The 14,820-nt window shown below is 39.8% G+C and overlaps 1 protein-coding gene across 12 annotated transcripts in view; it reads left to right on the top strand.

Moving 5' to 3' along the window:
* Positions 1–14,820, top strand: part of Chpt1 (choline phosphotransferase 1) — a 52,082-nt gene that overhangs the window by 7,495 nt on the left and 29,767 nt on the right. For all 12 annotated transcript variants that reach the window (XR_015624183.1, XR_015624182.1, XR_015624181.1 and 9 more), the window contains exons 2-6: positions 6,606–6,753; positions 7,645–7,786; positions 9,847–9,931; positions 11,163–11,294; positions 14,521–14,679. Coding sequence is in view for 8 of the 12 variants with exons in the window: in XM_087557830.1 (XP_087413956.1) it covers positions 6,606–6,753; positions 7,645–7,786; positions 9,847–9,931; positions 11,163–11,294; positions 14,521–14,679 (666 nt within the window). In the remaining 4 variants the exon portion in view is untranslated. The remainder of the gene's footprint in view (positions 1–6,605; positions 6,754–7,644; positions 7,787–9,846; positions 9,932–11,162; positions 11,295–14,520; positions 14,680–14,820) is intronic.

Raw genomic sequence — 14,820 nt, 5'->3', positions numbered from 1 at the left:
ACCGTCCCTGGGTGGGCTTAGTTAGAATGTCACTCAGGTTTCTTCATCTAGATATTTACCTGGTGGCTCTTGTATAGCAGATGTCACAAACCCAACAAATGAAAGTCATGTTGCATAATCTAAAGCAGAAGCATGTCTTGCAGTCAGCGTAACCTAACACTTTGATTCAGAAGATGCAAAGACTGCTGTCCGGAAAGTCCAGTGCTTGCAGGTCTAAATCATCGGTGCAGTTTGTCCGTAAGCAGACGTGTAAGTGTTGCTCGGCATCTGTCCTGCCCCAGGCACTTAAAGATGCCCAGGATTAGTACTTCTCTACCTCCAAGAGCTCTCTCTGCTCACAGTTAGTTTTAGCAAAGGCAGCTGACACTCTCCCTCATATCTCTTGGTGTCTAACTTCCCTCCACATGACTTGAATTCTGATAAGTGGGATGTTCTGTAATATAGATTTAGGTTTATGATAAGGGTGTCTGTTTAGGAAAGAATGCTGCCTTCTTGAGCTCCTGGGGTCTGTTATTTCTCTGTACTTTAGTCTCTGACCTGTCTTACAGCATGGGCTTCTGGGGCCTCCTGTTTGAGGATCCACTGCTGTACTCTGAACCTGCTTGGGACCACGCACAACTAGTGACAGCAGTCATTCAGTTACTCTACAACCCAGGGCCTCGTTCTTAGGAGAGCCCTTATCTACCCCAGTTCCTCTTTCTGTCTTCTCATTTCTCCAGCAGTAGGCTTTCTGAGAGCCTCATTTTGGGAGACCCAGTGTTGCCAGCTATGGAAGGCCTTACAGGCGTCAACAACCCCCTCCCCTCTCTCATAGTCTTTACCGTGTATTGATGAGAGGTGGTATGCCTCACTAAGTCAAGGCATCTGAGCCGTCGGGAAGTCATTTTCTTCCTAGCTGACATTTCACAGAGGAGTCCATTCCTCTAGTCCAAGCCTGTGAACATTGACCCTCGGTTTTTCTCACTTTGCTGACTTCTGCTTTGTGCATGCCATGTATGGGATTTAAAGTGCCTGCCTCAGACACAGAAGTGCGCATAGTTCAACAGTCTGGTCTTCTGTCTACTGCTTTTCCAGAAACTAAACGGTACACGAAGCTACTAGTTGATATTCGTTGTGAAGTACGGCTGGTGGCCAAGAGAAGTCTTCTTAAAGTTTTGTTTGGCTTTTTGTTTGTTTTCTGATCAAGCACATTGAGTGCAATTTTCTTCAGGATTCTTAAAGTACTAGTGTCTGGGTATTTATGAGGTTTCTTTCTCCACCAAACTCAGATAACAAACAGCTGATTTACTTACTACCCTCTGGCTTTCTCTGTAAGAAAAGGTTTTCTTTTCTCTTGTTTTCACCGAGATACATTGAATATTAAAACACCTTTTGGTATACACTGGCTGATTATTGTTTCTTTGCGAGCTCCTTCCAATAAATAAAATAAAATGGAAAATAAGTTGATTGTCTCCAAATTAAAAAAAATTGCAAATGAGAATAGTGCAGTAGACCTCTCAAATTCTCATGTTAACAGTACTGCATATTTTCGAGACTATCATTTATCTTATTTAAGTAATCATTTTTACTGAACTATTGCTTATAGGTGAAAGAAGGAAAAATACCATTTTGAGAAACAAAATAGAGTATCACCTTGATTCAGTACCCAGTTCTTAATAACTAAGACGTTACAGTACTACAGTTTTGCCTGTCACATTATCATTGAGAACATCTGATAGGTGGTTTTTAAGATCTAAAGAAAGTTTGAGGTGGAACGCCTTTTGCTATTTGTTTCTGTTCATTTAAATTACAGATTTAAAAATGTCCATTGACAGGCTGGAGAGGTCCGGTAGCTCACAGCCACCAGGAACTCCAGCTCCAGGAGATTAGACACCTGGCTTTCACAGACATCCAGACACGTGACATACACACAGACACACGCACACATGATGAAAAATAAAAAGATGCCAGTTGACTGTGTTTTTAAAGAAGCAGTAGCTGAATGACTCACATACTCTTTCCCTTGACTAAATTCAGTCTTCATGAACTAGAGGATTCTAGAGCTGCGCTTGGTTTAACTTGCTGCTGCCAGCTGCAAAGTCGCTTAAAACTAAGGAAAGCTTGGTGAAGACAGCATTGTTACAAAGTCACAGATACACTGGTTGGTAGTCTCTTAAATGTTTGTGTTTGAGATGCCAACAATCCTATGAACAGGAACCACACTGCAACTGGAAAGCAAACCAACTGGGGCTGGGGATTTAGCTCATGGTAGAGCGCTTGCCTAGCAAGCACAAGGCCCTGGGTTCGGTCCCCAGCTCCGAAAAAAAAGAAAAAAGAAAAAAAAAAAAAAAGAAAGAAAGCAAGCAAGCAAACGGATGCAGAAGGTGTGTTTTAGAGTGGAGTATGGGGACCAACATGACGTGTCCTTTGATTTCTAGGTGAAGCATAGGTGGAGAAAGAGGGAGGGGACCCCAGGGCTTTGCTGGATGTAGGGAGAATGCTTAGGAAGGGAATAACTTAAGCCATAAACAACCCAGGCACTGGACTTTGTTGGGTGGGATGGAGTTGGAGAGTGAAGTGGGGTGTTTGAGATAGGGCTGTGCTGAAACTCTGGGTAGAGCCCTGGTCATTCTGTTTTGTTCAGAAGACTGACTGGGTCTGGGGTTGGGGAGTTGGGGGAGGTGGCCAGAAGAGCCTAGAGGACTCAAACGACTTTCCCCAAGTTCTCTGTGGGTAGCCACCTTTATGTTAATTTGGCTACGTGCATTGAATGTGTGCTTCCTTAATCACTGTGGTGGGGGTGGAGGTAGGGAGTGTAGCTGTGTGGCTGGAAGACAGGCCCCACCATTGATCAGCCTATTCAGGCCAGAAAGTGAAAATTTTGTGGTGTGTGTGTGTGTGTGTGTGTGTGTGTGTGTGTGTGTGTGTAGACATTTGGAGTCCTGGTCTGGAGCGCTTTGATTAGAGAGCAGAAACTCCAAAGAGCTGGTGGAAGTGTGATTGGCAGGGAATGTACCACCTCCTCTCCCGCTGCCCTGCTGTCACGTCCCTCCCCACAACTCCCTTTTTCTTTAATGTCCAAGTGAAGTAAGGTCAGGCAGCGGCTTCATTCATTCGTGTGCCCAGTAAATCATTAGTGTTTTATTTTGGTGGAAGTCCAGAGAGCACTGAGATATTTTAGAATCATAATCTAGTGACTAGATGTGGTCAAATTTCCCAATTTTATAGAATTTATTGCCAGAGCCTGTCACGGGTGTGGGGAGAGTAAATGGTTAAAGAAAACAGAGAGCAACAAGAAATATGGCATTGCCAGTCCTTTTGGACGTCTTAACATGCAGCATGGGTGAGAGGGGCCTGATGAACAGAACTGTTCTTTGTAAAACCTCCCAAGATCTTTTTAAATTCAGGAGGGTTTTTGTTTCTCATTTTTATGCATTTGGATGGTTTCTCAGTTGTTCCCCTGCCCCTGCTGTCTCCCAGTGTGAGTGACAGCTCACTGTTCCCTCCCATCCCTTGCCGTGCTGCTCTTTAAGGCTAATCGGTCGGTTGTTCACTGCTTTTCTTTCAAGTAAAAGTGACTTAGAATCCCCTTAAATAAATAGTTCTCAGCACAGCATTCAAGGTTAGCCTGTGAGTACCCGCACCAGTCAGGAATGGAGAGACCCCCAGTCTTCAAAACAACCCTTCAAAAATATAAAAGCGAGATAATCAGCAATGTGATCACTGGTGTGGGGCGTCTAATAGTAACAAATTACGATTTTTAAGTGTAGTTTATCCAAAGTTCTGTTTACTAGTAGAATGATGGAAGAGTAGGTGTTTCGGTTGACTTGGCTATTTGTAGAATCAACATAAACCATGCACAGGTTGATATTTAAAATGTATTTGCCACAAAAAACAAAACAAAACAAACCAGGCAAACAATGATAGTAGCTAAGTTTATTAGGCTTTTCCTATGTGCCAGGGTATGTATAAAGAATGATAACAGTTTTCTTATCAGATAAAGCCGTTGTTACTCACCTGTCACAGGTGAGGCAATCCAGCACCTTGGTAAAACAAGCTTATCTTAGGGTTCCACGCCCTGAGGCCTAGCCACTTGGAAGGCAGAGGCAGGATGGTCACTAGGAGTTCAAACTTAGTCTGGATACACAGTGAGACCTTGTCTCAAAAACAAAAAAATCAGAGATTAAATGACTGACTTGCCCAGCCAAGGTCACATGGTCATTACGTAGCAGAGCCAAGAAATCAAACACATATGGAACTTTAAAATCCTAGTTCTTTAACAGTTTTGCTTTTTTTTTTTTTCTTCTTCTGAGTGTACAGTTCTAGGCTGGCTGCATGTGACTTGAATTTGAAATTTCCCCTGATGGCTCAAGCAAACTTGGTTGCCAGCTGGTGAGAGGTCTCACTTCATAAAGCATTAACCCATTGATGACCTATTCCTGAGGGGAGGGTTGCAAAGTGAGCCTAATTGGAAGGAAGCTAATAGGTGTGTCCCTGAACACTTCCTCCTTATGCACCTCCTGTTGGATAAGAGGTTGACTGTTTTGGTCTACCACCAGCTTTCTGCTGGCAGTGCTCCCCTCACCCCCACCCCCAAGCAACTGTGGACCAAAATCTCCGAAACCACTGGCCAACATAACCCCTGCTGTGCATTTATGTGAAAACTGCCGAGCATACCATAATCACAGGTCTCTTCCTCTCTCGTGTATGTGCACTGTATGGGATGTGTGGAATGTGTCTTTTTTCTTTGGCTTTTAAAGTGATTGTAACAGTGTTATCGTTCCTCCTCCTCTTCTTCCTATTATCATCATCATCATCATTATTATTAGCCTTAGTGAGGTATGGCAGTGTGCATGCTTGTAATGAAATAGAATCTTGCAATATCGCCTAGGCTATGAACCTTGAACTCACGACCCTCCAGTATTAGCATCTTGAGTGTTGCCTTGGTTGGTTTGAGAACTATTCTTCTTGGATTTGTTGAGCTCCTTATATATGTAGGTTTATAAGTTTCATATTTCATTGTTTTCTGTCATTTTTAACCTATCCCTAATCTCTCTGAAGCACATACATGAGTGTACTTTTCTGTTCCCCCAGGGGCAATTCCGTGCCAAGTATGGGTACTTTTCGTCTCTTGCCTGGGCAGTGTTTTGGACAGTTTTCATCTAGTCTGCCTGCCAGTTCACTCCTCTTTCCTTGCATAGTGTCCAATGTAAAATCATCACACCCAAGGTGTTTTACAGAGCAGATTCTACACTTTTCACTTCCAGATTTTCTCTTTTAAGCCTTTTCTTCCATTTTCCCTTTTGTAAATTTTCTCTATCTTCTTAAAAATATGGAGTGTATTTGTAACCACCTTCTTAATATATAATTTGCTGTTCCTATTATTTCTTATTCTTTTTTTTTTTTTTCCGGAGCTGGGGACCGAACCCAGGGCCTTGCGCTTGCTCGGCAAGCGCTCTACCGCTGAGCCATCTCTCCAGCCCCTGTTTCTTACATTCTTGAATATCATTGTTCTGGTTGAGCTTACTCCTCCGTGTTCCATTCTGCTGCTTTGTGTGACTGCTAATTTTTGATTGGGTGCCAAATCTTGTAGATTTGTATTTTTTGAAAAATTTTTTCCCCATCAGATGTGTTCTGTGTTGGTTGTAGTTAAGTTATGGAGAATTAATTAGATCCTCTAAACCAGTGGTCCTCAACCTTCCTATTGCTGTAACCCTTTAATATAGTTCCTCATGTTCTGGTGACCCCCAGCCATAAAGTTATTTTTCTTGCTACTCCATAACTGTAATTTTGCTACTGTTATGATTCATAATGTCAATATGTTTTTTCTGAGAATCCTAGTTGACCCTGTGAAAGGGTCATTCAACTCCCTAGGGGGTTGTAACTACAGGTTGGGAATTGCTGTTTTAAAGACTGCCTTTTAGGTTTTATTAGAGAAAGTCCCTGGTCTAGGGCTAATTTTGATGGCTCCAGGGTAGTACACTTCTAAGAGCTATTCTGTGTCCCACACATCACAAGGTCTTTCTGCCGAGCCTGATAGGAACATGACTTCTCCCCAGCTCTGTATGAGACCTGAGAAGTGTTTAACCTTCACTTCCTGGGACTTCTTTCCCTGGCCTTGGTTAATAGTCTTGTCTTGTTCAGACACGGGTCAGTTCTTAGCCAGAGACTTGGGAGTAGCCTTTTACAGCCCGAACTCCCCTCAGCACAGCTGCCTCCTGGTCTCTCTGCTCTATAGATTCTAGCTTCCTCCATTTTCTCAACTCTGCCCTTCTCAATATAGGTTATGGATTTTGTTTATGTCCCCATTCCTGTGCTGTGACCTGGAAAGGACAGTCAGCCTGAGTAGCCAAGGGGTTCGCCTCTGTTTCCTTCTCTCAGATCTCAGGTTGCTTGTCGTGGGTAGGAGGTAAATCCAGTCTCCAATCTCAGTCATGAGCAGACAGGTCTGCTGTTTGCCTTAAAGGTCTTATGGCAAAGACTTCCTGAAAAGTGTACAGTACTGTTTGTAAGTACAGGACTATAGAGGAGCCAGGGCCTTGGGATCTAGAGCAGAGTCTGAAGCTGGCCTACACTTAACATGCTTTCATATAGAAGCTGTTCTTGACGACCGTATTTCTTTGTAGGCACCATACTGGACATACCTTTTATGTGCCCTGGGACTCTTTATCTACCAGTCACTGGATGCCATTGACGGAAAACAAGCCAGAAGGACAAATTCCTGCTCTCCTTTAGGGGAACTGTTTGATCATGGTTGTGACTCTCTTTCCACAGGTAAATTAATGAAGTTTTGCTTTTCCTTCTCTGACTTTTCAACGACAGCATAGACACCTTAGGAATCTGAGCTAGTTGAGTTGTCAGTGCTTTGCAGAGATAGACATTTGGGAGCAGTTTTGCCCAGCATGTTTTAAACGTATGTTCAAAAATTCCTTTTGTGTTAAAATGATCTTGCAAGCTTTCCAGCTCGGTCCTGTAAGCATGCAGTGCCTCTACTCCCCTTGGGTTAGACTGCTAAAATTCTCCCCCTTCTTAGTATACAGGGCAATAGCGCAGTGTCAACCGGAACGGCAACTGCAGGGTATCCTCCGAGTGGCTGCTACAACCACAGAGCTACACACACTATACCTGGTTAGGACCAAGACGACCCCTCATTACCCTTTGCTTAAGCATAACTCCCCTCCTTGAGCTCCTTAACTCAGGAACAATTGTCCCCTCCACAAAAGTCTGTCTGTAGAATGAATTATCCAAGATCTCAGAAACACACCTTCCTCACTCAAGCAGCCTGACCCACCCTATGGGTAAGTGCATTTTATTGTTGTTTTGAGACTCAGTTGAAACTGGAGCTTCCTGCCTGCTAGACAACTGGTCTACCACTGAGGTCTACCAGGTCCTTTGACTTTTTGTTTTGACGCAGGATCTCACTAAGTTGTCCATGCTAGTCTTGAACTACTGTCTTTTTCTTAAGCAGTCATCTGTCCCCCATATGTAAATCTGTATAAACAAACAAACAAAAGTTGAATTTTGCATTATAAAAAGAATCTACCATTTTTAAAAAATGTATTGTATTTTAAAGCCAGGATTATGTTCCTTAAAACCATATTTCTAAACAAATTAATTCAATACTTGGGTTTTATTTCTTAATTGTATCTAAAATTGGTTTTTCAGTATTTATGGCTATCGGTGCTTCAATTGCTGTTCGTCTAGGAACACATCCTGACTGGTTGTTTTTCTGCTCTTTCGTTGGGATGTTCATGTTTTATTGTGCTCATTGGCAGACTTACGTCTCAGGAGTGTTGCGATTTGGAAGGTAAGCGTGCTTCTTAAATTCTACATTTTACCATGCAACCAAATCCATTTTTTATAACCTATAATGGCATCTGCTCATATTACAAAGACAAAGCTGTGTTCGATAATTAAAATTCTTATAATTTATCAGAATAGCCATGAGTGCCATAGCTACCACTCTTTTGGTCTCCCACATGTCATAGCTACACTATTTGACAATAGCATTTTCTTCCAGTCTTCTCAGACTTAACTATACTAGTTCAAATAAGGATAGTTAGGATAGGAAAAAATAAAATAATTTTTATTTTATTTTATTTATTGTACCAGAAAAAAAAAAGAGGATATACAGTATAAATAGTATTGGGCTCATAAAATGTGATATTGAATCTAAGGATTTTTGTTGTTGTTGTTGAAGAAGAAGAATTTTAAATAAAACAGCCAAAGAAAACTTTAGATAGGGTTATCTATGTAGCCCGACTGACCTGGAATTCACTATGTAGACAAGGCTGGCCTCACACTCCTAGAGATCCAGTCACCTCTGCTCAATACTGGGATTAAAGGCATGTGCCACCACGCCTGTCTAAAGGTGATTTTCTTTTGGTCAGATTATCATGTACCCTAAAAGAGAGAGCCCCCCTTGACAATGGTCACCAACAACAGATGATCCAAAGGCTCAGCTATGGGGACAGGAGAACTAACATGAGAACACCCTATAGACGCTAGAGCTACACACTGCTTAGTACATATGCCTTGGGTGCCTCCTCCTTAGACATCTTTGTTAGCCCACAAACAGATGCTATGCTGTCTGTTGAGGCTTGTATGTATTTATATATGCACATACCTGTACCTAATGTACCCTCAGGTGACATGGATGTAGTGCAGAGGTTAACGTAACTTTAACTAAAGACTTACGGTGAAGCTCATGTCTCATGTGTGTTCTTTACTGTCATCTAAAGAAAGGTCGTTTCTTGATATCTGCCCACTTTTCTAGCTGCTTCTAGTCACTAGTTAAAACCCACGGCAGTTGTCCATAGGTCACGTATATAGTTCTATGACTATTACTGAAAATACGGCAACTTAGATATCGAGTCCGAAGCAGCATCGTAGGAAGGAGTGTCGACTCTGAGGCAGCAGCTTCTCTAGGATAGGCCATTGTTCCAATACAGGCATTGGGAAATCACTTTAATTCCTCCAATACAGGCATTGGGAAATCACTTTAATTCCTGCCCCCACCCAAAGAAAAAATCCAAGCCAAAAACCACCTCCAAATAATGTATCGCCCATCTAACATGCTAGGTCTTCCTTCTGCTCATCAGTGACGACGTAAATGCTGGATACTGTGGTTCACATACATGCTTAGGACAGAAACAATGGCCCAGTGGGTGTTTGAGTCCTGGGGCATACATGGCAGATAGAACCAACTTGCTCAGGTTGTTTTCTGATCTCTGTGGCACACATATGCAAGTGTACACACACACACTAAGTGTATTAAAAATGTAATAAAAAAGTGAATACTGATCACCAAGAAGAAGAGGAATAATAATAATAGTAATAAGAAGAGGAGGAGGAAGAATAATAATTATTTGCTTTCGGACTGGGGGAATGGCTCAGTGAGTAAAGTGCTTGCTGCAGTCATGGGGCCTGAGTTCACATTCCTACAACCCACAAAAAAACAGGTACAGCAGGTACTACACTGAGGAGAACGGGAGGGGGCGGTGGGTAGAGAGACTTGTAAGGGTGGGACTGGAAAGAGAGGAGGGGGGAGGGGTATATGAGTGAATTAAAAAAAAAAAAAAAAAAAAAAAAAAACCTCAAAAGAAATGTCTTGTTTCTGTAGTTTCAGTAATTTTTCTCTGCCTATACTGATCTTTACCTGTGTGAGAGCAAATGCTGTTCTTGTCTACCCAGCATAGTCAGCTGATACAGAATTTGGTGAGGGGTATAAAACTGTAAAGGTTAAAAGCCAACCAGGTCTGCGTGGTTTATTTGCACCTTAACTGTAGAATATGTGGTAACTCACCTTGATACCTTGATGTTCAAGAGCTTTGTGTACACTCACTGCTCTCTGTTCTTCCTCTGTAGGGTGGATGTAACTGAGATCCAGGTAGCTTTAGTGATTGTCTTTCTGTTATCTACATTCGGAGGAGCAATGATGTGGGACTATACGGTAAATCTAAATATGCAATTTGTATATAAATGCTTTTATGTACACAGGAAGATAGTAGATTGTTGCCTGACTGTAGAAATCCTTGGAGTTATAGTTAACATTCACTCCTTTGTAAACTTTTTCTTTCACTTAATAATATTAATATTCTATATGCTATCTTTATGACATTTACTTCTGTAATGAATGTTTTATTGCATAGAAGAAAATCTCCCTATTTTCCTAATACAAAAGAGAAAAATGCACTGAAATTACAAATATTTCAATAGAATTAGTAAAATATATTTGAAATGTATCCCTAAATATCCTCTGCCTCAATGCATATGTATCAAACACATACACACACACACATTTTTAAAAATCAAACCTTACTTCAAAATAATAAAAAATTTCCCTGTGGCACTTACCTATTTCAGTTCTCTGTCACTCTTCTTACCTGTAAGGTCAGAAACAGGCTTTTAGCATACTCCCAAGTAGGCCTACGTTCCCCAGGGCATTCCTACTCCGGCCCATATGAACAGTAGAATCAAGGATATTCTCCCACTGGCCTGAATCCACTGGCTGCTGAACGTGGACCAAGAAGTCAGGTGCACTCGTCTTCAGTTTGCACTTGAATCTTAAACATATGGAAAACAATCTCACTCTATGATACTTATGGTTTTCTATATTTAGTGTATCCTCTAGTTTCCATAAGTTTGGGCACCATGTCTCAAAGTCTATTAAAGTGTCATAGCCTACAGCATTCAGCAATTCACTGTTACTGTTTTTAAATCCTTTGCTGCCTTTGGAAGTTGTCTTGAACAACAGTTGACCAACAGGTAAATATGTCGCTAGAGCTTTAATCCTGGGTCTTAACTACACAGTCTTTTTGCATGCACACACGTGGTCTTCATCACATGAACAGTGCCGACCATGGTGTCTGCCTTTCCTGTGATGTTGCCTTTTAGAAGCTGCTAAGTTCTAGTGAACTATGCTTTCTCGTGTTTAAGTCAGATCAAGGCTTGTGAATTTAACTATTTGATTATAATCTTATAGACAAACTGAGCTGATTTGGTGGGTTCAGTTTTCAGTTAGTAAAGCAGTCTCAGAAAAGTTCCTGTCGCGTTGCAGCAGCTCAGGTTTGGTTTGTGGAAAGGGCAGCCTGTTGTACACAATCTTCTCATGTTTCTTTCTATTTAACAGGAAGGGAAATTCTGCTCTATTAATGGTTTGCGTGTTTCTTCTATCCCCAAAGATACCTATTCTAGAAATAAAACTGAAGATCCTTCCGGTTCTTGGAGTTGTAGGTGGATTAATATTTTCCTGTTCAAACTATTTCCATGTGATCCTCCATGGTGGTGTTGGCAAGAATGGATCTACTATTGCGGTAAGACATTACTCTTACCACCTTTCCATAGTAATACATAATAATCAAATACCCTATACTCACGAGTGGAGAAAGAAAGCAGTTTTCTTGAAGAGTTTGTTTTAGACACACAACACAGAAGCATTCTAAAAACAGTTTAGACTTAATACAATCTTCTTTTAGTGTTTTATGATGTAAGCATTACCAGTGCCATCTCTTTGCTTTCATTTTGGCCTGGACCAAAGCAGCAGCAAGGAGAATGGAGCATTAATTTTGGATTGATTCCAAAGGTCAAAGGTTTCACAGATGGGATAATTTATGACTTATAAATTTCATTGAGATTTTACTGAAATATACCTCAAGAAACTAGTCTGATGATTTGGAATTAAATTTATACCTCATTTCTGGAGCACATGCGCCTGTCTTTGTGTTCTTTCTAGTTTGCTTATGCTGTCATAATTTGAGGATTTAGTCATATTTTAAGTCAAAAGGAGACAATTTTTGACACTTTTGATAGCTACATTTTTAATGTCTCTTATTTTCAAGAGAGTTGGCCATAAGAGAGTAGTACTTATTCAAATGATGTTAGTTTTTGCAAAACTGTTACAATGGCTTTTAAGAATGACTTTAAACTATAGTAATCTCCAATTTCTTTAGTTCTGTGATTCAAAATGTCCATCCTTTAAGGGCTTATTGATTTAAAACAAGGTTTAATTTTAGCTTTTGTTTTGTTTTGTTTGTTGTTGTTGTTTCTTTGTTTGCTTGCTTGTTTTGGGGAGCCCTGAAGCTTGCTGTGTAGACCAGGCAAACTTAGCATACCCAGCTAGAACAAGATTTAATTACTAAAAGTAATAAACAGAAGATACAGTATTTTTAGTTACAAGAATTCTCAATTTCTCAAATAACTTGTAACTGGCTCTCTCAAGCCAGTTTTAAAAGTCTTCCATAATTAATAAAGTTTCAACATTTTAAGGTACCATTTATAATTCAAAAGAAAATTATAAAAAATCAAATGATAAAATTCATTTAGATATAGAGGTTTTCATGTACTTGTAAAAACTGTTTCTGAGGAGTTTTCTCTGCCGACCTTCGTATACTACTGTGCTTTAGCTACTTGAGAATAAATATTGCTTGACCATGGGTAATAAAATAGAGCAACTACAGGAACATGATAAGCTCTAATAAATAAAATCATATTTAGTAAGATTCAATATCCACATAGGGAATATTTTACCAAGAAAAAATTATTAAATGTTTGAAATATGAATTAAGTGAAACTCAAACTAGGAAGTAATTTCGAGCTGAAAACAGTGGGTTTTCAACTAGAAAACAAGTTAGTCTCTCATTAGATAGCTCAGGCTTGCCTCACATTCCCATGCTGACCTCCAAACACTGGTATTGGTGCAGAGTTTTAAAATTGAATTAAAGAGAAGAGCATAATATATAAAACACAGAAAGTACTATTACCTGATATTATTACTTAGAATAAAGTTTTAAACATTTTTTGAGGCAGGGTCTCTTTGTATAGTCCTGGCTATAATTTATAGTTAATTCTAGCTTAAAACATAATAAACTTAAAAGAATTAGGTTGTTTTAATGAACACATTGGTTGTTATGGAGTCAGTAATGCTAAAGAGATTTCAACATTTTGTTTAGGATAAGAGTTGATTTACACTGAAGAAAGTTTAATGACCTGGAATATATAAATTTATATGTAGAAAGAAACCAGGGTTAAATTGAGCCCTTTCTAGTCAATGATTCTCGCATTTTATAACCAACAGGATAAGTTTTATTTTAACACTTTTACAAACATTCAATGACAGTCTTAATTATTCATGGCCTTTGACTTAGTAAAAGTTGATATAAAAATATAATTGTCAATTTAGTTTGTTGTTAGAGTTGTATATATAAAATTTGAATCAGTATCTGCTGTGCCATATCGTTTTCTGTATAAACCAAGGATTCTAAGCAAGTTTGAATTAGGACATATACTAGTTATATTCTTTACTCTCTAGTTCTTTGTACAAAATAGATGTTCAAAGCCAGGCTTAGTGGCACATGCTTATAATACTAGCATCTGATAGGTGGTGGCAGGATCAAGGATCAGTGACAGTGAGTTTGAGGCCAATTTGGGCTACATGAGACCCTGTCTTAAAAAATGTTTGCAATATTCTTTCTCCTCCCTACTCTCCTAGAGAGCAGGTACTGCTAAACTTTCTAGGATTGTATAAATCTTGCTATCTATAGCCTGAGAATAGCCTCTCCTCTCTCAGGACGTAGAAAGCAAAGGGTCACTGGTCAGTGGATAATTCTGCAGAAACGGTCCCTTTTGATTCTTGTTGGCTGAGAGACCTTACTTCCTGCGGCTACCCAATGTCTCATTGCTGGGGTTGGTGCTTCATACCCAGAAATAATCATAGATTCCCAAGACCCTATGACTCACTAGACCAGAAACTACTATTGCACAAAGAACACTTGAGAAAAAAATATATTTTATATAGTTAACATTCAGTATATCTGCAGCTCTGTGTAAAAATAACAGTTTAGAGAATATAAAATACCTAAATTGTCTTAAAGAGTCTTGTAATCTGGATCTTCAATACTGTGTTACAGCAACTTTCAAGTAGCTGCTTGGCATGCAGAAGTGGCACCCCTCTATCCAATACTGGGCTTGACTGTACCACAAAAGGGTGCATATACCTTGGAGCTACTTCCAGATGCTAAGGCTTAAAACAGTTTAAGAATTCTTAACCTTCTGACTCATTTACACCTTGCTAGAAAGAAGTCTATTTGACAGGTTGCGTTAGTGATTAATCCCTTGGGTCTGGCCCATCGCTGTCCTGGCTCTCTTCCAAGCTCCCATGATCATGACCATGGCCTTGTGTAATTATGGTCTGTCCCTAGATTTGATTGCTTCCTCTACTTCACAAAGAATATATTCCACAAATTTGTGGTCTTTTCCTTACTAAAAATAAAATTAAAATGCCTAAGAAATGAAAGTGAAAACACATTCTGGTAATTTACTAGGATTTTTCAACATGTTTTTGTGTGTGTGTGTGTGTGTGTGTGTGTGTGTGTGTGTGTGTGTGAGAGAGAGAGAGAGAGAGAGAGAGAGAGAGAGAGAAAGAGAGAGAGAAACATTATAGTATGTCATTATATATCATTATTCACAGGCCTTACACATTTATTATCAGTCATACTTTATAATTTGATGACAAATGGTAATTGTTTTCCTTTTATCTCTCAGGGCACCAGTGTCTTGTCACCTGGACTCCACATAGGATTAATTATTATATTGGCAATAATGATCTATAAAAAATCTGCAACAAATGTGTTTGAAAAACACCCTTGCCTTTATACATTAATGTTTGGATGTGTCTTTGCTAAAGTTGCACAAAAATTGGTGGTAAGAAATTCTTTTATAAAAGATTCAAGATTTATATCCTAATCTTCAAGCACAAATTTGGGAACAATTTCTTGTAAGATGTTGGTTTTCCTTTATGGTGTCAGTAGCATAACAAATAGTTGTGTGCCCCGGGTAACACTG

The sequence above is a fragment of the Rattus norvegicus genome, chromosome 7 (assembly GCF_021556685.1).
Source record: "Rattus norvegicus strain SHRSP/BbbUtx chromosome 7, alternate assembly SHRSP_T2T, whole genome shotgun sequence".
Classification (NCBI taxonomy): Eukaryota; Metazoa; Chordata; class Mammalia; order Rodentia; family Muridae; genus Rattus; species Rattus norvegicus.
This window is presented reverse-complemented; position numbering and strand designations above follow the sequence as displayed.